General features: G+C 42.4%; 1 protein-coding gene and 3 pseudogenes across 6 annotated transcripts in view; 1 reads left to right on the top strand and 3 right to left on the bottom strand.

The window, feature by feature from the left end:
• Nucleotides 1-297: 297 nt before the first annotated feature.
• Nucleotides 298-994, bottom strand: LOC136306529 (small ribosomal subunit protein uS5 pseudogene; annotated as a pseudogene).
• A 785-nt stretch (nucleotides 995-1,779) lies between these two features.
• On the bottom strand, nucleotides 1,780-2,606 carry LOC136338643 (voltage-dependent anion-selective channel protein 2 pseudogene; annotated as a pseudogene).
• A 3,567-nt stretch (nucleotides 2,607-6,173) lies between these two features.
• IWS1 (interacts with SUPT6H, CTD assembly factor 1) overlaps nucleotides 6,174-25,850 on the top strand; it is a 49,419-nt gene continuing 29,742 nt past the window's right edge. For 2 of the 6 annotated variants that reach the window (XM_066280382.1, XM_066280381.1), the window contains exons 1-2: nucleotides 6,174-6,494; nucleotides 8,549-8,667. In XM_066280382.1, the coding sequence (XP_066136479.1) occupies nucleotides 6,461-6,494; nucleotides 8,549-8,667 (153 nt within the window). In that variant the 5' untranslated portion in view covers nucleotides 6,174-6,460. Of the gene's footprint in view, nucleotides 6,495-6,535; nucleotides 7,164-8,548; nucleotides 8,668-25,850 lie in introns of those variants that run through there. The other 4 variants (XM_066280383.1, XM_066280379.1, XM_066280380.1 and 1 more) reach the window with 4 other exon arrangements.
• LOC136338163 (large ribosomal subunit protein eL34-like) lies at nucleotides 14,339-14,768 on the bottom strand (annotated as a pseudogene).

Below are 25,850 nucleotides of genomic sequence, written 5' to 3'. Positions count from 1 at the left end.
AATTGATAATTTTATAGATATGTTATTTGTACATGATGAAGTATATATTTGTAGAATACATTTTCTGAAGTAAAATTGGAGGCCAAAAGGCATGGACACTTGTAATTTTTTTTGAGCTTTCATAAAAGTCTATTCCAATATGGGTGGATCATGCATTTAATAGTTAAATACACTTACATAATATATAAGTGATCACATGACTGCAGCATTGGTGACTGAATTGATAACCAATTCAACTAGGAATGAGCTAACAAGTAACCCTCTAAATATTTAAAATACAGCTCTTGTTTATTTTTTTTAACAAGCATAATTCATTTTATTTTTCTTGTATAAAATTGTGGCTATGGCTGGAGCCTGTGTCCTCTGTACAGGAACTCTAGTGTGGGCTTTACAAGATGTCCGGTGAGTTCCTGATAGGGAGACTCGGTGAGCATGGTTTCTCTCCAGAGCCAGGGGTGAGGCAGCTATAGGTCTTAGAGATGGTATCAAACACCTTTCCCTTGGCAAAGTCACCCAAGGTGGCAGGCAACCGGCCAAGGTGTAGCAGTCGTCTATATAGGCCATCAAGGTGTAGCAGTCGTCTATACAGGCCATCGTTAGCAGCTTCTCAGGCACAGGGGCTGAGACGATGTCAGTGCCCCAGGGTTAGGGATGAGGTGTGGCAGCACAGAGCCACAGTGGCTGGCCCCCTTGCAAGGGACAGTGTGGGTCTTGCTGATTGTGTTCCCCCACAGGGACGATAGAGAACTTGGCCAGAAAGATGGCCCCAGGAATGGCATCCTTTGAGCACTTAACACCCAAGTCCACTGTAGTCTCCAATGGTGACAAGTGCCTTTTCTGGGTCCTGTGGTCAGCATGGGTCTGCTTTTGCATGGGCATAATCTTCAAAATCTCATTCTTGAGGGATACCCCCAAGAAAAAGTCGATGACCTCAGCCTCCCCATGGGCAGGGAAAGAGGTGGGTCTCCTCCAGGGTCTTGGTCTTCATGTCCTTGACTAGGCTGCCTGCTTGGTGAAGGGCTTCACTCCATGTCCTTGGCCTGGCCTCCATGAACTACACAGCCCTGTCCCTGACCCAGGTGGCCACCTGGGCACAGATGCCAATCACAAAACCTCTATGGAAGTACAGGGGCCTCCCAGTCCTGCAGCCTGGGGCAGAGGCAGATTAAGGTCTGTTGAGGCCCTGGGCTCAGAAGAAAATATTGGGCCCCATACATTAGAAAAATGTGTAAAGTTGGGGTTTTTGCGGGGCCCTTCGGAAGTCAGGGCCCAGGGCACTCACCTGGTGTGCCTGCCATTAAATTTGCCTCTGGTCCGGGACCTTGGGCCCTCCACAAAAAAAAGCTAAAATACAGCCCTTGCTTAGATTATCCTTTGTTCTGACCACTTTAGGGCAGTGGTCCCCAATCCCCGGGCCGTGTACTGGTACCTGTCTGTGGGCCATTTGGTACAGATCCACAGAAAAAGAATAAGTAACTTACATTATTTCTGTTTTATTTATATTTAAGTCTGAACGATGTTTTATTTTAAAAATTGACCAGATTTCCTCTATTATATCCGTCTAAGACTCACTCTTGACGCTTGTCTCAGTCACATGATACATTTATCCGTCCCACCCTAAAGGCTAGTCCATGAAAATATTTTCTGACATTAAACAGGTCTGTGGCCCAAAAAAGGTTGGGGGCCACTGCTTTAGGGGGAAAAGCCTGCTGGTCACACTGGAAATATACTAAGGCCGAATCTTCTGATGGACATTCCCTAAGGTTTCTTCCAGCTGCTTTAAGCCTTCAACTCCAGGGCCCACCCAAGCCTGTGGCCTCTAGCATTAATGCTCTTACTATGCACAAGAGAGGCAGTGTAAGCTGCACACCGGGCCTCAGAGTCCCAGTGAAGCCCAGCCAATTGAACTAGAGTAACTGACTTTTGCAGAAATGGAAGCAGGGGGATCCAACTGATATTTCACCACGACGCAAAAGCAAGTGCAGTTGGAACCTGATGTCCAAGAGAGATTTACTGAAGTGCTTAAGACCTTCACATGCTTTCTAGTAAATTGACACTCCAAATTCTGTCCAATCGCTTTCATTAGTGTGCACCTGGACGTCCCCAGCACTGTAGCTCACTGCGAAGTTATTTCTCATCAGCTTTGATTTGGTCTGTCAAAGGTGATCTGGTATCCAGCAAGCCAAAGACAGCTGAACTAAGGATTGTAGGTCCAGTAAAATCAAAGGCAACATTGCAACCGAGGTTTATACACTCCCTCTTGTAAGAAGACTTGATTTTATCACTTTTCTTTCCCATGTTTGGTGAAAAGGTGGTGTTAAATGTCATTTTCAAACCTTCACAAATCTGGTCTTTAATTGCAATGTCTGTATCTAGGGGTGTTCCATTTTTATATGAAAATCAGACTATAATCACACTAGTAATATCATTTATATTTGCAAGGTCCCAGTAACTTTACCAATATCTATATTAGATGAACCAGATGTTGAAAATTTCATGCCAATGCATGACTTTGTTCTTGCATGTAGTTTTACCAACACAAAACCAAATCCATTGTTATCTCTGGCAGCTTTGCTGAGGTCAGTATATGATGGGGGCATACACATTGGCCACGTGTGGCTCTGTCTGCTGGTGGTTCTCGCAAAACTTCAAGAAGGGCTGGAATGTGTGGGGATTGTGGCTGCTCACTGGAGCTCACTCAGCTGGCTCGAGGCAAAGCTGCCGCAGCTGGAGGGCAAAGCGAAGGAGACCCTGTTCTGCAACCCTGTCTTCCTCCTTCCAGGACTCCCCATTTGTAATTTCTATAAATATTTCTAAATTTCTCTCTGTAGAGAGCTGTACCAATATACCCCCACCAGCAACTTATGAGAAGGTCTATTTCTTTATGCCCCTCACCAATGGACTGTTAACAGTTTTCTGCAATCTGAGAAAGTGAAAAAATATCTCAATATGATTTTACTTTACCTTTATCTTATTTTAGGGGAATATCTTTTCATGTGTCTTAGATGTATCAATCATTTCTTTTCTGTAAATTGTCATATCTTTTGCCCATTTTTCTATTGTTCTTCTTACTGATTTCTAGGGGCTTTATATTCACTAAGAAGAGATTGGCACTTGGTCTATAATATGAGTTGAAAAACAATTTTAATTTCCTGATTTTGCTAAAGTATATTGTTTATACCATCCATACTTTTTTTTTTTTTTTTGTATTTTTCCAAAGCTGGAAACGGGGAGGCAGTCAGACAGACTCCCGCATGCGCCCGACTGGGATCCACCCGGCACGCCCACCAGGCAGTGATGCTCTGCTCATCTGGGGCGTCGCTCTGCTGCAACCAGAGCCATTCTAGCACCTGAGGCACAGGCCACAGAGCCACCCCCAGCACCTGGGCCAACTTTTGCTCCAAAGGAGCCTCGGCTGCAGGAGGGGAAGAGAGAGACAGAGAGGAAGGAGAGGTAGAGGGGTGGAGAAGCAGATGGGCGCTTCTCCTGTGTGCCCTGGCCGGGAATCGAACCCTGGATTCTTGCACGCCAGGCCGACGTTCTACCACTGAGCCAACCGGCCAGGGCCCCATCCATACTTTTTAAAAACAGTTTTTATTTTAATTTTTAAAATTAATTTTTAGAGAGAAAGGGAGAGAGAGAGAAAGAGGGACATTGATTCATTGTTCCACTTATATATTCATTCATTGGTTGATTCTTGCATGTGCCCTGACCAGGTATCAAACCCACAACCTTGCCATGTTGGTACAACACCCCAACCAACTGTGCTACCTAGTCAGGGTTTTTATTTTTTATTTTTTTTATTTTTTTTACAGGGACAGAGAGTCAGAGAGAGGGATAGAAAGACAGGACAGAAAGACAGGGACAGAAAGACAGGATTGGAGAGAGATGAGAAGCATCAATCATCAGTTTTTCGTTGCGAGACCTTAGTTGTTCATTGATTGCTTTCTCATATGTGCCTTGACCTCGGGCCTTCAGCAGACCGAGTGACCCCTTACTCGAGCCAGCGACCTTGGGTCCAAGCTGGTGAGTTTTGGTCAAACCACGCTCAAGCTGGTGACCTCGGGGCCACTAACCTGGGTCCTCCACAACCCAGTCTGACGCTCTATTCACTGCGCCGCCGCCTGGTCAGGCAGGGTTTTTATTTTTATTTTTTTAATTTTTATTTTATTGTTTTCAGAGACAGAGAGAGGGATAGACAGGGACAGACAGACAGGAACAGAGAGATGAGAAGCACCAATCTTTAGTTTTTTTGTTGTTGTTGTTGCGCGTTGCAACACCTTAGTTGTTCATTGATTGCTTTCTCATATGTGCCTTGACCATGGGCCTTCAACAGAGCCAGCGACCTTGGGTCCAAGCTGGTGAGCTTTTGCTCAAACCAGATGAGCCTGCGCTCAAGCTGGCGACCTCGGGGTCTCGAACCTGGGTCCTCAGCTTCCCAGTCCGATGCTCTATCCACTGCGCCACCACCTCGTCAGGTGGGTTTTTATTTTTATGTATCAAGTTTGTCAGGTCTTTTCCCACCATGCTTAACAAGGAATTCTTGAGTTTTATTTTTTTCACTCCTTTGGCTGTTCCCATGAATAAAGTTATGCCATTTACTACATTCTATTACTCTTTTCCCACTTAATATATTCTGGTCATCCTTCCATGTGAGACCTAAAGACCCACTGCAATTGTATGAGTGGCTGCTTGGGGGCCATAGTATCGCTGGTGGGCCATGGAAGATTGTGCCAGTGCCAAGCTTTCTTATATTGTGTGATCTCCCTCTTCCGGATGTTCGGCAAGTTGTCTCAAAAGGCTGGCCAAATAATTCATACCCCACTATCAGTGGGCTTTCAAGTAAGTCCCCATTTGCAATATTACTAGTCCTTGATGATTTTGTCTGCTGATCTCTCTCTGTGCCCCTGACTCACAACAACAGTTCATAGATTATCACAGCTGGGCGGTGGCTTGGCTAAAATAACTCTGGGAATTTATAGCAGAGCTGGCATCAAAGAACCCACAGCTCCCAACTCCAAGGTAGGATGTGGACCTTCCAGGGCACCAAATGCAGCCTTACAGCAAGACAGGCACAGCTAAAAACCTATTTCAAGATGTAAGTAAGCTTTGCCACCTAACAAAGGCCCTATTTCTGCAAGTCTGCACCTCCTGGGTAATCCTCTACTATCCCTTCCATCAAAAGGCAAGAAAATTCTCCTCTTTGTCTAAGATAAAAATGAACAAGTAAGAGAATGGATTTTATTCAGGGCATTGCAACGGGGACAGCACCCCAGATATGAAGACTGGAGTGTTCAGGCAGGGTGGTTTTGCCTTCCAGTCTCACAGGGTGGAAGAAGGGACAATTTGGAGTTGGAAGTGTCTTGCAATTAGAACTTTCAGTCAGTTAGGTGAACAGAAATGTTCATCGCTCTGTGTCTAGCTGTTTTCAGGGAGCAAAGAGTTTTAATCCCAGCAATCATGCATGAGACCAAGGAAAGGGAGTTAAGGGGGTCACCTTCAGGTCTTCGGGAGTCATGAAAAGAAGTAGAGAGTGAGTTTTATCAAAGTCATAGGGATAAAGGTTGGTCTTAAAAATGAGCCTTTCCCAGAGCAGACAGGTCAGGCTTTATCTTAACCATCCCTGCTTCTCCGCGGAGCAGAGCTCCTGTAATACTCAGCATTGACACCATTATTTAATCGAGTATCTTTCTGGAAGCAAAAAACTGACTTCCTACCGTTGACCAAATGGCTTCTTGGGATGGAAATTAAGTCGCTATTTCAAACGAGAAAGAAAAATGCCTTGAATGTAGGCCATTAGATCAGGTCAGCGCGCTCCGCGTCACAGACCCCTGGACCTCAAACTACAAGTCCCAGAGAGCAGTGCGCCACACTCCTCTCTCCGCTGTTCCCACCCACACCAAGGCCGGGGTCAAGCGCGTCGTTGCATCTCGGGAGCGCGAGTTATTTGGAGGAACGCTGGAAAGTGTAACTTTAGGATAGTCTTCATTTTTCAGAAGAGTAACTCAGAAGGTCCTCAAGCAAGGCGCGAACAAATCAAGTAACACGGCCACCTCCACTGGAGACAGACCAGGACACTCTAAGGAAAGGTACTGAACGGAAGTCGGAGCTCCCGCTCAGTTTTCCCAGAGATCTCCTTTCCGTCCAGGTCCTGCGTCCTTACCGCTGCGCCTTCTCATTGGCCGGCTGAAAGGTAACGGCGCCTGCGCTCCTCTGAGGATCGTAGGCAGACGCCATTTTGGCCCCAGAGGTGCTTCTGGGAAGTGGAGCGCCGGCTCGCACGCCTGCTCTTCTGTCGGTAGGGCCTCTTTTACTGGGGCTTTTAGGTCCAAGTGTCCGTGTCGCTGCTGCTGGGCGGGAACCTCTGAGGCCCGGAGCGCGCCATCCGGGCTCACACCGCCCTGAGGGAGGTGAGGGGGCGGCGCGGGCGCGGACACTCCCCGCCCAGAGCCCGCCCGCCATGGACTCGGAATATTACAGCGGCGACCAGTCAGGTGGGCAGGACGCCGGGCGCGGGGCTGGGCTGGCCTGTACCGCGGAGGGCGGCGGGCGCGGAGTCGGCCCTCGGCGCGGAACCGGAGCCTGGGGACCCGCAGCGGCCCGGAAGTTCGAGCCCGGGGAGCGGGTTTCGGGGGTACTGCCGCCTGCCGAGTGGGCGCAGGCTTCTCTCTGAGGAAGCCCGGGAGCTACTCCACAGAGGCGGGGCTCGCGGAGTGCCGCGTCCCAGGACGGAGCCGCGCGTGGGGCCTCCCCCGGACCTGTCCCCTCGGGTCCAGGCTGTCGGACTTCGCCACGCTGTTCTCCCGGGGAGGAAACGGAAACATTTCAGTGTGACTTTGTGTCTCTCTTCACCTTCGATCGACCTCGTCCCCTCACGGAACCGGGGTCTCCTTCCTGTCCTGTGGGGTCGCTGGACGCCGCGGGCGCTGTCCTCACGTCCCCGTGTGCCTTGCTCTCGGCGCGCTTGAGCCACGTGCCGAGATCGTTGTCTGCGCGCCCCCTCCGTTCTGTGCTAACTTCCTTCCACTCTCACGTGTGACGTTGAGTAGTCGTGACGGCGATGCCGTTCCGGGCACGCTCTGCCGTGTTTCCTAACGCCCATCTCGTTTGTGGTGTAAAACCATTCCTTAGATAAGTAATTATTTGTAATACGTGTATGAAAAGTAAGTGCTAAAAGACGGGAAAAATAGCAGTTTTTTCACTTCTTTTTTTTATTGATGTCTACCTTCCTATTCCTAGTTTACGTTGCCCCTGTGGCATCGTTAGTAGGCACGCTGTAATGATTTCCTATAACGGGGGGAGGGAGGGGGACAGGATTTTACCTTTTATGTGCCCTCTTCTCCCCCGTACTCACACTGTTGCAGCATAATTGTTATAAATTATTTCAAAATAATTGGTTTTGTTATGACTGTGTGTTTATTCTTTAGCTAAGTAGAATAGCTATTTAGTACCGCAGTGATTCTATTTTTGTGCAGCTTTTGTTTTCCTGTAGGTGACTGCTTCATTTAAAACATTTTTGTCCTGGCCGATTGGTTCAGTGTAGATCGTCGGCCTGGTGTGCAGGAGTCCCGGGTTTGATTCCCGGCCAGGCACACAGGAGAAGCGCCCATCTGCTATCCACCCCTCCCCCTCTCCTTCCTCTCTGTCTCTCTCTTCCCCTCCCGCAGCCAAGGCTCCTTTGGAGCAAAGTTGGCCCTGGGGGCTGAGAATGGCTCTGTGGCCTCTGCCTCAGGCGCTAGAATGGCTCCTGGTGGGCGTGCCAGGTGGATCCTAGTCAAGCTCCTGAGGGAGTCTGACTGCCTCCCCGTTTCCAACTTCAGAAAAAAAAATAATAATAACATTTTTAAAATTTTTAATAAATTTCTAACCAAGTCTTCCCATATCCTCCAGCAGCCCTAAATTTCTCTCAGTACAGTTTTAACTTGTATATTAATATATTGGTTACAGTAAGGTAGCAATTCACTGTTGCTATTTTGTAATAGTATAGTGTATTTTTTCTTTCCGGAGATCACATTTTCTGAACTGCAGTTCCTTCTGCTCTTCATGAATAAATGCTGTATGTCATGTACAAGGCAGCATTCTGGGCTCCAGGGATTCAGTGGTGAACCAAAATCCCTGCTCTTTGGGCTCTTTCATTCAAGTGAAGAAAAAACCACATTCAACAAATTAACTTGATAAATTATGTAGTATATTAGAAAGTGGTAAGTGCTGTGGACAGAAGAGACTCAGTGTTTAAGATTCAAGTTGAAATACATAGTTACAGAGCACACTGTTATTTAGAGGTTGTTGACTTGGTCCTTACAGTTAAATTTCCTAAACTTCACACTCCTTTTATGATGTATTTTTTCTACCATACATATCACAATACATGTTATGATTGTTGGAATTTATATGTGTATTATACTATTGTCTTATTTACAACATTAGCATTATTATACTTTATTAATGGTAACCTTTGCTTTTTCATTATTCTTGACTCATTGTGTTCATTTCGCCCGTAGGTGTCATCCATCTTACACCTGAAGTGGGTTTTTGTTTTATTTTTAAGCAGATGATGGTGGAGCTACCCCAGTACAGGATGAACGGGATTCAGGGTCAGACGTTGAGGATGATGTAAATGAGCAGCACTCCGGATCGGACACTGGAAGTGTAGAGCGTCATTCAGAGGTATTGGCTAAACAGCATCTTTGGGAGGTTTTTCCCTTGCGTTATGTGAGACTTGTTTTATTTAGTAGGAGCTTCAAAGACTATCACAGGGTTTAGGCTTCAAACCCTGGGAGTAAAGGATTATAAGAGAACTGCTTTAAAATTAGGTAGGGTTAGTTGGGTTACTTATGTAGTCACAGGGAATTAAGTTCTGATTGGGTCCCATTTCAGATATTAAGCAGTTTTTGATTCAGAAAGTGGGCCAGGCGTTTGATATTTGATTATACTTGTCCACTCCCAAAATGATATCTTACTGGGAATGAGTATTTGCAACCTAAAATATACCAGTTGAATTAGAAAGTTATGAAGGTTATATCACCTTGCAAAAATTACATCATAATTTGGCTTTCTGAACTGTTGCAATGTATGAAATAACCAAGCACATATAATTTAAGAAGCTCTTTTTGCTTAGTAATAAGAGTAGTATTGGATCTTATGTATAGCATTTCAACATATTTGGCGTAATAAATACATATTTTTTAAATGGTTTAATTTGCTTCCCTGGTTATATCATCTGTATTGAACAATGTTCACAAAATAGAATTGGGATTCTTTTGAATAAGTCAGCTATGAGTTTTTGATAAACAAACTGAAACACATGGGAGTGATAAAGGTGGCCAAATTTTCTTTTAAGAAGTTGATAAGCTGTATATTTTGCTTAATTATGCATGCATAGGAAATTATTCAATTTTTTTTTTTTAACAGACAGAGAGGGATAGACAGGGACAGACAGGAATGGAGAGAGATGAGAAGCATCAATCATCAGTTTTTCGTTGTGCATTGCAACAGCTTAGTTGTTCATTGATTGCTTTCTCACATGTGCCTTGACCGTGGGCCTTCAGCAGACTGAGTAACCCCTTGCTCCAGCTAGTGACTTTGGGTCCAAGCTGGTGAGCTTTTGCTCAAACCAGATGAACCCGCACTCAAGCTGGTGACCTCAGGGTCTCGAATCTGGGTCCTCAGCATCCCAGTCCAACGCTCTATCCACTGCGCCACCGCCTGGTCAGGCAAAAATTATTCAATTTTTTAAGTGGGAGATATAATTGTGAGAGTGTACGGTTGGCTCTGTTTCTTGCCATGCTATTAGTATGTTCATATATTCGACAAATATTTATTGAGTGCCTGTTATGTCAGACTCTTTTGATATATCAATGACTAAATGAGGTTCCGCCATCAAAATCCTTCACTTGGATTTATTTTCCCATAAGAGGTGAAAGACATTAAAGAATATACCTTTTTTCTTTTTTTGTAGTTGTATTGTTTGTTAGAAGATAAACGCAATGGAGAAAGTAGAAAGAGCAGAAAAGGGTGAGGTTTTGGTGTTACATAGGGAGGTACTTAGGCCTTATTAAGAAAGTGATATTTTAGCCTGACCAGGTGGTGGCTCAGTGGATAGAGCGTCGGACTGGGATGCAGAGGACCCAGGTTCGAGACCCTGACGTCGCCAGCTTGAGCGCAGGCTCATCTGACTTGACCAAAAAGCTCACCAGCTTGGACCCAAGATCGCTGGCTCAAACAAGGGGTTACTCGGTCTGCTTTAGCCCCATGGTCACGCACATATGAGAAAGCAATCAATGAACAACTAAGGCGTCACAACGAAAAACTGATGATTGATACTTCTCATCTCTCTCCGTTCCTGTCTGTCTGTCCCTATCTATCCCTCTCTCTGACTCTCTCTTTGTCCCTGTAAAAAAAAAAAAGAAAGAAAGAAAGTGATATTTGAATCAAGGTGTGAAAAAAGGCTAGCCACATGGCTATGTTAGGGGAAGAACATTCTAGGCAGAGACTCTACAGTGGGAGTGTGCTTGATGTCTTCAGAAGGCGTAGTGTGTCTAGTGTAGAGTAAGAGGCAGGTGTGGCCAGAGAGCTAAGTGGACTGGGAGAAAAACTTGTCTTTTGGTTATTTTGACATCATTGAGGTTTTTATATACTCTTAAGCCTTTGGACTAAATTCTAATTAATATTATTTGACAGGTAGAAATTATTTGATAATATAAAAATTGATGTAGTATGTTGAGTATGTAATATGTAAGGTTCTAATTTAGAAAACAGTATCAGGAGCTTGACTCATGGCCTCATGATTTAGTTATAAACCTAAAAAGGATTACGTTTTAGCACCTTCAACTGCTTGTTTGTAATGAGATGGATTCTGAATAAATGAATGTGCATGTTGAAATTTCGAAATTTTTAAAGTTTAAAAAGAAAATTAAAATTACTTTATTCCTATCATAGAAATAACTTAGCTTTTTCATATTCTGCATTTTTATTCTCCCGTGTGTAAAAATGTTTTAATTTACTTAAGATTTTATTATATATTGTATCTGTGTAGTAGTTTTATCTCTTCACTTAAGATTATACCGCCATTCAAGATTCTTATTAGCTTTTTTTTGCAAGAGAGACAGGAAGGGAGAGAGATGAGAAGCATCAACTTGTTGCATTACTGTAGTTGTTCATTGATTGCTTCTCATTGTGTGCCTTGTCTGGGGGGCTCCAGCTGAGCCAGTGACTCCTGGCTCAAGCCAGCAACCATGGGGTCATGTCTACGATCCCACACTGAAGCTGGTGAGACCATGCGCAAGCCTGTGACCTTGGGGCTTCCAACCTGGGTCCTCAGCTTCCCAGGTTGACGGTTCATCTACTGTGCTACCGTCTGGTCAGGCAATAATTTTTAATGGTTGCATAATATTTCATAATATGTGTGCACCATTACTTATTCAACAGTTTCCTAAATTTGTAACATTTAGACTATTTAGTTATTATGAGTGAAGCTGGCATGAACATTTTTGAACATAAACACTTGTCTTCTTTTTTTTTGGTCTTGCTTAGAAACCGATTAAAGAGGCTAAGATATTTTAAGCTTTTCTCCCCTCCAGAAGGATTATCCTAATTTGCTAAACTACTAGTTAGTAGTTTGAGAGTGCCAATTGTACTCTTAATTGTTGAGATCTGTATTAATGCTCTTTTGCCTGTTTAAAATTGCTTCTGAGACATTTTAAATTGTTTTTAGAAGCTAATGGATTGTTAAAAGACATATTAATTAAAAGGAGCAGTACAGTTTACAGACTCCAACCTAAAAAATGTGTATTAGTTTTCTATTAACCTTTTAAGAATTTAGTGACTTAAAACAACAAAGATTTATTACCTGACAGTTCTGAAGGTCAGAAGTCCAAAATGGGTCTCACTACGGGAAAATCAAGGTGTCATCAGAGTTCTGTGCCTTTCCTGGGGAATAATCTGTTTCCCCACCATCGCCAACTCTGTAGGTCACTTACATTCTGTGTCCGTGGGCCCTTCTTCCATCTTTAAAGTCAGCAGTATAGCATCTTCAGATCTTTCTTCCTGACCCCTGCTTCTGTCCTCACATCTCTCTCTCCATCTTTAATTACATCCACACAGTTACTTTTGCATGTAAAGTAACATATTCACAGGTTCCAGGAATTAGGACACAAACATTTTTAGGGGAGCCTATAGGTTTGCCTCCTACAAAGGTACTCATAACAAGATGTTCTAAATAATAAGACTAGAAAAAAAGTTTTTCCCATTTATACTTTAGAATTTAGGATAGTTTTTTTAAAAATTCATTTCACTTACAGTATTCACTCTGCATGCTCTATTTTAGATCTCTGAAGGAGTACACACATACTGTGCACACACTGAGTCATTAAGAGTGATCAGTACAGGAAATGCCGATGAAATTTTGGAGACCAATGATTTTAAAATTTTATTTATTTATTTATTTTTTACAGAGACAGAGTGAATCAGAGAGAGGGATAGGGACAGACAGACAGGAACGCGTTGCAACACCTTAGTTGTTCATTGATTGCTTTCTCATATGTGCCTTGACCGCGGGCCTTCAGCAGACCGAGTAACCCCTTGCTGGAGCCAGCGACCTTGGGTTCAAGCTGGTGGGCTTTTGCTCAAACCAGATGAGCCCGCACTGAAGCTGGCGACCTTGGGGTCTCAAACCTGGGTCCTCTGCATCCCAGTCCGACGCTCTATCCACTGCGCCACTGCCTGGTCAGGTGAGACCAATGATTTTAAACCAGCTTTAATAAAGGCACTTTAGTTACTGAAAAACAACTATTTTTCCTTAAAATAATTGTAGATGTATATAAATTTCTGACATGACAGAGCAAGTTTTAAGAAAATGATAGTTTATTGTAACCAAATCATGCTCTCTAGGAAACTTGCCTGGTGGTCCTCTTTTTTTTTTAAGTTTTCGAAAAATCAAGATAATATAAAACTCAAGATTATGTAAAAATATGAATGAAATATTGAAATCTTAAAATCAACATTGCTGTGCTGGTCCATATTGTAGGCTGAGGCAGAAGGAAAAATCAGGAATACTTTAATTTTGTTCACATGGATTTTTCTGCATCTACTTTGATCTTTAAAAATATCACCTTTTTTTTAACAGCCTTATTAAGATGATTTTATATACCCATACAGTTCATGTACTTAAGAATGTAACATCACCATAGTAGATTTTAGAATATTTTCATCACTTCAGAAAGAAACCCTTGGCCCTGGCTGGTTGGCTCACTTGGTAGAGCATTGGCCAGGCATGTGGTATCCCCAGGTTTGATTCCTGGCCAGGGCACACAGGAGAAGTGCCCATCTGCTTCTCCACCCGTCCCCCTCTTCTCTCTCTTTCTCTCTCTCACTCTCCTCCTCCCCTCCTGCATCTGTGGATCTATTGGAGCAAGTTGGCCCCAGGCACTGAGGATGGCTCCTTGATCTCACCGTAGGCGCTAAAAAATGGCTCCAGTTACAATGGAGGAAGGGCCCCAGATGGGCAGAGCATGGGCCCCAAATGGGGCTCACTGGGTGGATCCCAGTCTGGGAGTGTGCAGGAGTCTGTCTCTGCCTCCCCTCCTCTCAATAAAATTAAAAAAACAAACAACCCTTTAGCTATTACTTCCTTATCCTCCCAACCCCCCATCCCTTTGTGTTCTAGACATTTCATATGAATGGAATTACTTAATACGTGTTTATGACTGGCTTCTTTCTCTTGACATGTTTTCAAAGCTTATACATGTTGTAACATACTATATCAGTTCCTCATTTTTATGGTGAATAAGATTCCAGGGTATGAATATACCATATTTTGTTTTTCATTCATCAGTTGATGGACATTTAAGTTGTTGGCTATTAACCTATCAGTAATGCTGAGGTAAACATGTAGAAGTTTTTATGTGGTCATGTTTTTATTTCTCTTGTGGGTATGTTTCTAGGAGTGAAGTTGATAGGTCATATGGTAACTCTGCTTAAATGTTTGAGGAACTGCCATTTTTCTACAGTGGTTGCACCGTTTTACATTTCCCACCAGTATATGAAGGTTCTTCATATCCTTGCTAACCCTTTTTACAACCTGACTCTTCTGTTATGGATATTTTAGTTAGTGGGAAGTGGTATCTCATTGTTTTGATTTACATTTCCATGGTGAGTAATGATATTAAATGTCTTTTTATGTGCTTATTGGCCATTTGTATTTCTTATTTGGAGAAACATTTTATTGGCCATTTGTATTTCTTACTTGGAGAAACATCAGTTTGATCCTTCAGTTTTTTAATTGGGCTGTATGCCTTTTTTATTGAGAGTTTTTTTGTTTTGTTTTGTTTTGTTTTTAGCCTTTAATGTCTTTATTACTCCAGAGCCTCATCTTTTATTTAGCCTTCTGACTCTGTGCTTGTGCTTTCAGCACTTTCACAATGATTTTCTGCTCCTCAATAAGGAAAGCACGCTTGATCCTGTCACGCACACATTTAGCACACATGGATCCACCATAGGCCCTGCTTACATGTTTTTTCGTTTTAGACAACCTCATTAGAACTTTAGGTCTTACAGCACGAACTCCACGAAGCCGGCCTGGGCACACCCCACATGCAGATTTTGGTGCTTTCCCAACCTTCTTGGTATAAAGGTAAACAATCCGATTACCAGGGGTTCAGGACAGTCTGGTTTTGTTAGAGGCTGTATTGTAGGACAGCCTCTGCCGGTATGTCAAACGCTGGACCATTGTGACTGCCTTAAAGACGCCGTCCCGGGAAGAGGAAAAGGGAGGCGCTTGCGAGTTCAAAAAGTTTATTGAGAGTTTTTAAAAACAGTTTGGATCAAGTCCCTTATTAGATGACCAGTTTGCAAATATTTGCATTATGTGACTTGTCTTTTCATGTTCATGTCCTTTAAGGCACTAAATTTTTAGGGTAAAGTCCAATTTATTCAGCTTTTTTGTGCTTTTAGTGACATCTCTCACAATCTTTTGCTAAATCTAAAGTCATGAAGATTTATCTTTTTTTTTTTTTTTTTTTTTTTTTTGTATTTTTCTGAAGTGAGAAGCAGGGAGGCAGAGATAGACTCCTGCATATGCCTAACCGGGATCCACTTGGCAAGCTGTCCCAGTAGAGCCCAAGCTCTACGTCGATCAGGTGTCCCTGATTCGACTTCCCCATGCAGGGGATACATTAGCAGGGCTGGCAGCCTCTTCGAGACTACTCTTGAGGCGGCTATGAGGATGCTACTGTTAAATGCCACCGGAGGAAAGACACGACCGACACACAAATTAGTTGCAATAATCACACAGGCAATATATTACTCACAAATCCTTTCGGCGTGCCTGGGTACAGCTTAAGGGGGGCCCGTCAGCGTGCTCCTGTCCGCTGGCTGTGGTCAGAGCTCAGAGTGGTGTGGAGACAGTCCACATCAACGTTGGAGTCTGGGCGACTACTGCAGCAGGGGGCCCCTCAGCTTTAGTACCCTTTCTGGCCAGCGTCTTCTAACAGGTGTCAATCTACTCACCTCAAACCACCTTTTTGGGAGTTCCTCGCCGGAACCCCCTTTATGTCAATCTACTGAAATGTTTACATTAAACCACTTTTTAAGATGTTCTTATTTTCATTAATTTACAAAGTTAATGTAAATAACACCAAGCCACTTCTTGTCTATGTATAACTTCACATACATACTAACTGGGCTCTGCTTGAAAGTCAGTCTGTTTATCACATTACAGAGTTATGGCACCAAGTTACTTCTTATCTATGTATAACTTCACACACATACTAACTGGGCTCTGCTTGTAAGTCAGAGTCTGTTTATCACATTACAGAGTTATGGCACTAAGCCACTATATTAATTCCTATCCAATTGGCATAACTTTACTTAATTTAAATGATTATTTTTAATATCTTTTTAATTACTTTTATATATCTACCATACTTTTATATTTCTATATATTTAATTACTATAACCTTATATTACTACAACACAAGCCCACTAGGAGGTGATGCACTTCCCATCTGGAGCATTGCTCCAGTGGAGCCTTAGCTGCAGGAGGGAAAGAGGAGAGAGAGAGAGAAAGGAGAGGGGGAAGAGTGGAGAAGCTGATGGGCGCTTCTCCTGTGTGCCCTGGCTGGGAATTGAACCCGGACTTCCACACTCCGGGCTGACACTTTACCACTGAGCCAACCGGCCAGGGCCTTATCCTTTTCTTTTAAGAATTTTACAGATTTAGCTCTTACATTTAGGTCTTTGATTCCATTTTGAGTTCACTTTTATATATGCTTTGAGATAGGGGTTCAATTCTTTTGCACTTGTGCATGTGGAAGGTCTTGGCACCCTGTTTAAAAGTCAGTTGACCTAAAGGCAATAAACAGGGATTGAAGGAGACTTAACTTTGGGTGGTGAACACAGAATGCAATATACAGGTAACATACAGAATTGTACACCTGAAACATATATTTTATCACCCAATAAATTCAATAAAAATTAAATTTTAAATTTGGATGGTAAAAAAGTTAGTTAATTATAGGGTTATGGGTTTATTTGTAGATTTTCAGTTCTAATTCATTCATATCTTGTGCCATAGTACTTGGATAAATTTTGATATTAGGACATGTGAGTCCCACTTTTTTTCCAAGATTATTATATCTGTTCTGGGTCCCTTGCAATTACATATGAATCAATTTGTCAGTTTTTGCAAAGAGATTAGCTAGTATTTTGGTAGCGACTGCATTGAATCTAAATCAGTTTGGTGAGCGTTATCTCGACTGTATGAGGTCCCTTGATCCATGAATATGGGATGTCTTTGTTTAGGTCTTGAATTTCTTTCAACAGTAATTATTAGTTTTCACTGTACAAATTTTGCTTTTCTTTGTTAAATTTATTCCTAAATAAATTCCTAATTTCTTTAATGCTTAGTAAGTGGAATTGTTTTTTGAATTTTATATTCAAATTGTTCCCCAAATATATTTTTTATTCTAATTTACTTCATTGTGGGCTTGAGGCTTGTTTTATGGCCTACCATGTGGTCCATCTGAGAATGTCCCATATGTACCGTATTTCCCCATGTATAAGATGCATCCGTGTATTAGACGCACCTTAATTTGGTGGCCTGAAATTTTAAAAAATAATGTATTACATAAAGTTACTGAACTCAAGTTTTATTCATAAAATTTATACAAATCCTTATCACTGTCAAAACTCCCGTCCATTAGCTTGTCCTCATCTATGTCTGATGATGAATCATTGTCTTTAACAATGAGCGTGAAAAAGCAGGAAATTCAAGTAAAAAAAATCTACAACCACTATATAAGATGCACCCAGTTTTTAGACCCCAAATTTTTCAAAAAAGGTGTGCATCTTATACATGGGGAAATCCGGTACTTATGTTCACATATTTTGTCTTTGAATCTAAAGTGTGTCTCCAGTGATCAGCATATAGTTTTGGACTTTTATTATTCTTTTTTTAATCCAATCTCTGCTTCCAAATTGACTTGTTTAGTCCATGCACATGTAATATGATTGGTGGAGTTGGAATGTGCCGTTTTCTTTTCTATATGTCTCCTGTCTTTGTTGTTGTATCTCTACTCTTCTGCACATGCTTTTTTGTCATTAGTGAATATTATCTAATCTGGCATTTAAATTTTTTTGAGGTCAAAGTTCTTTGTATCATTACAAAATAAGAGATTGTCTAGATAAATTAAGGATAATTCAACTTAGTTATTGAATCTTACTAGATATATCAGCTCACACATTGTACTCTTTGGAATAATCAGTCCTATTCGGTTCAAATCTTTGTTGGGGGGGCATAATACATACATGCAGTTTTTTTCAGCTTTACTGACTGAGGTATATTTAAAGTGTACATTGTAATGATTTGATAATATATATACATTCTGAATGATTTGATAATATATATACATTCTGAAAGGATTCCTCCCATCTGGTTAATACATTCTTCTCCTTATATTTATATTTTTGTGTGTGCAAGAACATTTAAGTTCTGTTTTCTTAGCATATTTCAATCATGCAATACAGTGTTATCAACTGTGGTTACCAGTGTTATACATTAGCTCTTAAGACCTAATTTGCCTTATAGCTGAAAGCTTGTACCCTTTTACCAACTTCTCTGTATTTCCCCTATCCTCCAACCCCTGGCAACCACTTTTTTACTCTATACTTTCTCTGATTTTGACTTCTTTTTTAGATTCCACATATAAGTTGTATTATGTAGTATTTGTCTTTTTCTGGCTTATTTCACTTAGTTAATGCCCTCAAGGTCCATCCATGTTATTGCGATTGGTAAGATTTCCTTCTTTCTCATGGCTGAAAAATATTCTGTTGTGGTTATCACATCTTACCCATTTGTCTATTGGCAGACACAGGTTATTTCTGTATTTTGGCAAAGGTGGATAATGCAGTGAACTTGGGAGTACAGCTTTCTCCTCAATATCCTGTTTTCATTTCCTTAGCATATACAGTATACCATACCCAAAAGTAGGAATGCTGGATCATATGGTAGTTCTCTTTTTAATTAGAATGAGGAACTTTTATACTGGTTTCCATAGTGACTGTACCAATTACATTTCCACCAGCACTTGTTACCTCTTGCCTTTTTTATGACATTCATTTTAATAGGTGTGAGGTGATCTCTGGTTTTGATTTGTACTTCCTTAGTGATTACTGATGTTGAGCACCTTTTCATGTACCTGTTGGCCATGTGTATGTCTTTGGAAAAATATTGTTCAGTTCCTCTGCTCATTTTTTAATCAGATTATTTATTTTTTATTCTATTGAGTTGTGTTAGTTTCTTGCTTATGAACCCATTATCAGATATATGATTTGCAAATATTTTCTCTCATTTATTATGCAGAAGCTCCTTTGCTATGCAGAAGCTTTTTAGTTTGTTGTTGACCCATTTGTTTATTGCTTTTATTGCCTTTGCTTTGGGTGCTTAATCCAAAAAAAAATTGTTGTCAAGACTGCTGTCAGGGAGCTTACTCTCTCTGTTTTCTTTTAGGAGTTTTATAGCTTTAGGTCTTAAATTCAAGTTTTCAGTCAATTTTGAGTTGATCTTTGTATATGTAGCTATCCAGTTTTCCCAACATAATTTATTCAAGACACTGTACTTTCCGCATTGTATATTCTTGCCTCCTTTGTCATAAATTAATTAACCATATATGTGTGGGTTAATTTCTGGAATCTCTTCCATTTATTTTTGTATGTTTTATGCCAATACCATACTGTTTTGATTACTACAGTCTTGTAATGTAGTTTGAAATCAAGACTATATTACCTTGAAATCAAGATTATATTACAAGTGTGATGCCTTCAGTTTTTTTCTTCTTTTTAGATTCCTTTGGCTATTTGGGTTTTTTGAGGGTTTTTTTGTTGTTGTTGTTGTTGTTTTTTGTATTTTTCTGAAGCTGGAAACGGGGAGGCAGTCCGACAGACTCCCGCATGCGCCCGACATGCCCACCAGGGGGCGATGCTCTGTTGCAACCAGAGCCGTTCTAGTGCCCGAGGCAGAGGCCATAGAGCTTCCGGGCCATCTTTGCTCCAATGGAGCCTTGGCTGCGAGAGGGGAAGAGAGAGACAGAGAGGAAGGAGAGGGGGAGGGGTGGAGAAGCAGATCAGCACTTCTCCTGTGTGCCCTGGCTGGGAATCGAACCTGGGAATCCTGCACGCCAGGCCGACGCTCTACCACTGAGCCAACCAGCCAGGACCATGATTCAGTTTTTGGTAGGTTGTATGTTTCTAAGAATTTACTCATTTCTTCTATGTTGTCCAGTTTGTTAGAGTATAATTGTTCTTAGTCTCATGTTCTTTGTATTTGTGTGGTTGTAATGTCTTTTTTGTTTATAGTTTTGAGTTTTCTCTCTTTTTTCTTTTTTTTTTTTCTTTTACTTATTTATTTTTTACAGAGACAGTGAGTCAGAGAGAGGGATAGACAGGAACAGACAGACAGGAATGGAGAGAGATGAGAAGCATCAATCATTAGTTTTTCTTTTTTTTTTTTCTTGTTTTTCTTTTTTTTTTTTTTTTTTACAGAGACAGAGAGAGAGTCAGAGAGAGGGATAGACAGGGACAGACAGACAGGAACGGAGAGATGAGAAGCATCAATCATTTGTTTTTCGTTACGCGTTGCAACACCTTAGTTGTTCATTGATTGCTTTCTCTCATATGTGCCTTGACCGCGGGCCTTCAGCAGACTGAGTAACCCCTTGCTGGAGCCAGCAACCTTGGGCTCAAGCTGGTGAGCTTTTTGCTCAAACCAGATGAGCTCGCACTCAAGCTGGCGCCCTCAGGGTCTCGAACCTGGGTCCTCCGCATCCCAGTCTGATGCTCTATCCACTGTGCCACTGTCTGGTCAGGCTCTCTTTTTTCTTGGTTTGTTAGTTTTGATGATTTTTTTTTCTATTGTCTTTTTGTCTTTCATTTATTTCTGCTCTGATCTTTGTTATTTTCTTTCTTTTACTAACATTGGGCTTTGTTTGTTAGGGTTTTTCTTTTCTAGTTCATTGAGGAGTAAAGTTGGGTTGTTTGAGATCGTTTTATTTTTATGTAACCTCAAATTAAAACTGTTTTTGCTAAATTCGTGTTTTAGTATGTTGTATTTTCATTTGCCTCAAGATATATTTTCATTTCTTCCCATTGGTCATGAGTAGTGTGATCTATCTGTTGTTGAAAATGGGGTATTGAAGTTATTGTATTGCTGTCTTGTTTCTCCATTCAAGCCTTTTCATATTTGCCTTTTTTTTTTTTTTACAGAGACAGAGTGAGTCAGAGAGAGGGATAAACAGGGACAAACATACAGGAACGAAGAGATGAGAAGCATCAATCATTAGTTTTTCATTGCGCATTGCAACACCTTAGTTGTTCATTGATTGCTTTCTCATATGTGCCTTGACCACGGGAGGGCCTTCAGCAGACCGAGTAGCCTCTTGCTGGAGCCAGCGATCTTGGGTTCAAGCTGGTGGGCTTTTTGCTCAAACCAGATGAGCCCGCGCCCAAGCTGGCGACCTCGGAGTCTCGAACCTGGGTCCTCCTCATCCCAGTGGACGCTTTATCCACTGTGCCACTGCCTGGTCAAGCTAATATTTGCTTTATGTACTTAGGTGCTCTGATGTTAGGCACATAAATGTTTATAAATGTTAACGCCTTGTTGGATTAACTGCTTTATCATTATATAATGACCTTTTTCTCTTATTACAGTCTTTGGTTTAAAGTCTATCTTGTCTGATAAATACAGCTGGCCACACTTTCTTTTGGTTTTCATTTGTGTGAAATATCTTCTTCTATCCCTTCACTTTCAGTCTGTGTATATCCTTAAAGCTAAAGTGAGTCTCTTGTCTCTTGTAGGCAGCTAGATGGGTCTTATTTTTTTATCCATTCAGCTACTGTATGTCTCTCAATTGGAGAATTTTGTCCATTTACTTTTTTTTTTCTTTTTTCAGTTAGAGTAGGGGAGGCAGAGACAGACTCCTGCATGCTCCCTGACAGAGATCCACCCATCAAGGACACTAGGGGGCAATGCTTTGCCCATCGAGGGTGTTGCTCCATTGCTCAGCAACTGAGGTGGAGGCCAAGGAGCCATCCTCAGTGCCTGGGGCCAACTCTCTCCAGTCGAGCTATGGCTACAGGAGGGGCAGAGGGAGAGGAGGACAGAGAGAGAGAAGCAAGAGGGGGAGTGATGGAGAAGCAGGATGGGCGCTTCTCTTGTGTGCCCTGGCTAGAAATTAAACCTGGGACATCCACTCACTGGGCCGACGCTTCACCACTGAACGAACTGGCTGGCCAGGGCCAGTCCATTGACATTTAATAATTATTGATATATGTGGCCTTACTATTGCTATTTTGCTTATTGTTTTCTGGCTAGTTTGTAATTCCTTTGTTCTTCTCTTGCTCTCTTTTATGATTTGATGATTTTCTGCAGTGGCTATGCTTACATTCCTTTCTTTTCACTTTGTGTGTATCTATGATAGGCTTTTGCTCTGTGAATTACCTTGCAGTTTACGTAACAGTTTACACATCTGTTTTAAGCTGGTAACAACTTCTAATACAAAACTAACCCTTACCCCCCCCCCCATTTTATGTTTTTGACATCATACTTTCTATCTTTCCTCCTTGTGTATCCATTAGTAAATTATTGCAGTTGTGTTTATTTTTAATGCTTTTGTGCATTTTAATATTTTTAATAATATTTTCACTATATGTTTTGAGTTCTTTTTTTAGTGGTTGCTGTAGGGTTTACTAAATAGATCTTAACTTTCCAGAATCTGCCTCAGATTTACAGTAGCTTAGTCCCAGTGGTATACAGAGATGCTCCTTCTGTGTGGCTTTATTCTTTTTATCTTTTTGTAACATTATTGTTATACCTGTTACATCTATTAATGTTGCTAGTCCAGCAGTACTTTATTATAATTATTACTTGACCATTTGAAATAATTTCCTTTGCTTAAGAAAGCTTTGATAGCCTGACCAGGTGGTGGCGCAGTGGATAGAGCGTCGGACTGGGATGCGTAGGACCCAGGTTCAAGACCCCGAGGTTGCCAGCTTGAGCTCATCTGGTTTGAGCAAAGCTCACCAGCTTGGACCCAAGGTCGCTGGCTTGAGCAAGGGGTTATTCGGTCTGCTGTAGCCCCAACGGTCAAGGCACATATGAGGAAGCAATCAATGAACAACTAAAGTGCCACAATGAAAAACTAATGATTGATGCTTCTCATCTCTCTCCGTTCCTGTTTGTCCCTATCTATCCCTCTCTCTGACCCTCTCTATCTCTGTAAAAAAAAAAAGAAAGAAAGAAAGCTTTGATACCACCCATACCTACCTCCTTTGTAGTGTTACAGGCAAATATATATATTATGCATATATTACATTTCTATACATTACCAGCCCAGCTGTACACTATCTACATATCACTAGGTGCAGTGGTTATTTAATTCAGTTGAAATAAGAAAGGAGAAAATATGCATTTATACTGTCTTTTGTAATTACATAATTCCCTTTACCTCTGCTCATTATTTTCTCATGTGGGTTCAGATTACCATTAGAGGTCACTTGCTTTCAGTCTGAAGAACTTTGTTTCTTTTTTTTTTTTGTATTTTTTTTTTTTTTTTTTGTATTTTTCCGAAGCTGGAAACGGGGAGGCAGTCGGACAGACTCTCGCATGCTCCCGACAGGGGTCCACCCGGCATGCCCACCAGGGGGTGATGCTCTGCCCATCTTGGGGTGTCGCTCTGCCGCAATCAGAGCCATTCTAGCGCCTGAGGCAGAGGCCACAGAGCCATCCTCAGCGCCCAGGCAAACTTTGCTCCAGTAGAGCCTTGGCTGCGGGAGAGGAAGAGAGAGACAGAGGAAGGAGAGGGGGAGGGGTGAAGAAGCAGATGGGTGCTTCTCCTATGTGCCCTGGCCGGGAATCGAACCCAGGACTCCTGCACGCCAGGCCAATGCTCCACCACTGAGCCAATCAGCCAGGGCTGAAGAACTTTGTTTCTTGTATGGTGGGTCTGCTAGACAAATTCTCTAATTTTTTTTTCTGAGAAAGTTTTCATTTCTCTTTTAATACTTATTTTTGAAAGATGGTTTTGTTGGATATAGGATTCTTAGTTGACGGGTTTTTTTTTTCTTTTAGTACTTCAAATATTTTATCCCAGTGTCCTCCATTGCCCTGTAGCAAAAGTTTTATCAACAAGCTAATCCCGTCAGATTCTGGCTCCTTTAACATAATACATCATTTCTGAGGTGTGTGTGTGATACTTGTTTTGACCCAGTATGGTTTTTTGTTGTGTTTTTTTTTTTTTTTGTATTTTTCTGAAGTTGGAAATGAGGCAGTCAGACAAGGATCCACCTGGCACGCCCACCAAGGGGTGATGCTCTGCCCATCTGGGTCATCGCTCTATTGCAACCAGAGCCATTCTAGCACCTGAGGCAGAGGCCACAGAGCCATCCTCAGCGCCCGGGCAAACTTTGCTCCAGTAGAGCCTTGGCTGCGGGAGGGGAAGAGAGAGACAGAGGAAGGAGAGGGGGAGGGGTGGAGAAGCAGATGGGCGCTTCTCCTATGTGCCCTGGCGGGGAATCGAACCCGGGACTCCTGCATGCCAGGCCGATGCTCTACCACTGAGCCAACCGGCCATGGCCCCCAGTATGGTTTTTTGCAGCTGCCTTACTCTGCTTCTCCTGCAAATCATATCTATCTATACAAGAACCTTTGCTAAAACAGTTTTTACAAAGGCTACAGTAAATTGTCTTGATACTTCTTCCTAGTGCCTTCCACCACATCTTCCAGTATTCTTGAAAATGCCTTAGCCTGAAATTCCCCAGGCTTGTTACAAGTGAAGTTTGTTTCTTTGTGGAGCTATTAGGAGCTATTCGTTTTACTGCCTGCTTTTTCTAGGCAAGGTCTTTGAGCCAGTGCTCTTGAGCTGGTGGTGGAGGAAGATGGAAAACTTCTCTCTGGGTAAAACCCAGCTCTTAAAGCTGAGCTCTCTCTCAGAGCGGGTGGGGACTGGATGGCTGCCTCTAGTGCTCTTGGCTTATCTCTTCTGGCACAGAACCACTGTCTCATAAGTTGATACGAGGGCGGTTGGGGATTTTCCATTTACTGCACTAGAGCCTGTTTCCACAGTTGAGGACGGAGAAGATGGGATCCCCCACCTCTCATTTCCACTTGCCAAAAACCTTCACAGTGGGTAGTTGGAGGCCGGATAAGAAAGGCTGGTGACCTCTTTCTGGAAAGAAAGCCCTCCACATGGGAGCAGGAGGAAGGGGGTGCCCTGTGTCCTTGGCTGCAGCAGCTTAGAGTGGAGTCTCTTCCACTGAATAGTGAGGTTGGAGTGGGGCGTAATTTTGGTTCAAATACCCAGAATCTTGCTTCTCTTGCCAAATGTTTGTAGATCTTCCTGGAAAGATGCTTATTCATTTGCTCGTTGCTTATTGGACCATTTCCAGAGGCTTTCAAAGGTTGTTTTTTAAATATATTTAACCAGTTTCACTGGGGACTGGTCATTGGAACTTTCTAGGCTGTCAAACTTCTCTGTATTCCCCAGCGGAAGTCCCAGAAGGATCCAGAGTGCTTCACTTGTCTATTACCACAATCTGTATTGGGCCCTTTGAGTACTTTCATCTCACTAGCCCTCCTACCTATGTGTAGATTCTGTTTGTGACCACCTCTGTACAGGGAGCAGTCTAGTGCTGCTTTCCTGAACAAGACATGTGGAAAACCAGCTGTGGGCATGTGGGGGCAGCCGTGTATAATGCAGGAAAGTTAGTGTTTTGGTTCCAAGCATGAAGTGAAATGTTAGTAACATACCCACCGCGGTCACTTACAGCCAAAGATGACTCCTTACATTCACAAATGCCCCCATCAGTGAGGGTTCAGAGCCACTCTTAGGTGGAGGACACAAAAATGAACAAGCAGGACATGGTAAGCATAAGGAAACAACAGACCTTGGCTGGTTGGCTCAGTAGTAGAGCATCAACCTGGCATGTGGAAGTCCCAGGTTTGATTCTCAGTCAGGGCACGCAGGAGAAGTGACTATCTGCTTCTCCTTTCCTCCATGCCCTCATCTCTCTTCCTCCCTCCCTCCCTCCCTCTCTCTCTCTCTCTCTCTCTCTCTCTCTCTCTCCTCTCCTGCAGCCATGGCTTGATTGATTTGAGGGCGTTGACCTGGATGCTGAGGATGGCTCCGTGGAGCCCCCTCCTCAGGCACTAAAAATAGCTCAGTTGTGAGCATCAGCCCCAGGCGGGGTTGCCTGTTGGATCCCAGTCAGGATGCATGTGGGAATCTGTCTATCTCTCTTCCTCTCATTTAAAAAAAAAAAAAAGAAAAAGCCTGACCAGGCGGTGGTGCAGTGGATAGAGTGTC

The sequence above is a fragment of the Saccopteryx bilineata genome, chromosome 5 (assembly GCF_036850765.1).
Source record: "Saccopteryx bilineata isolate mSacBil1 chromosome 5, mSacBil1_pri_phased_curated, whole genome shotgun sequence".
NCBI classification, from domain to species: domain Eukaryota; kingdom Metazoa; phylum Chordata; class Mammalia; order Chiroptera; family Emballonuridae; genus Saccopteryx; species Saccopteryx bilineata.
Note: the sequence above shows the minus strand (reverse complement) of the source record. Positions and strands in the feature narration are given on the sequence as shown.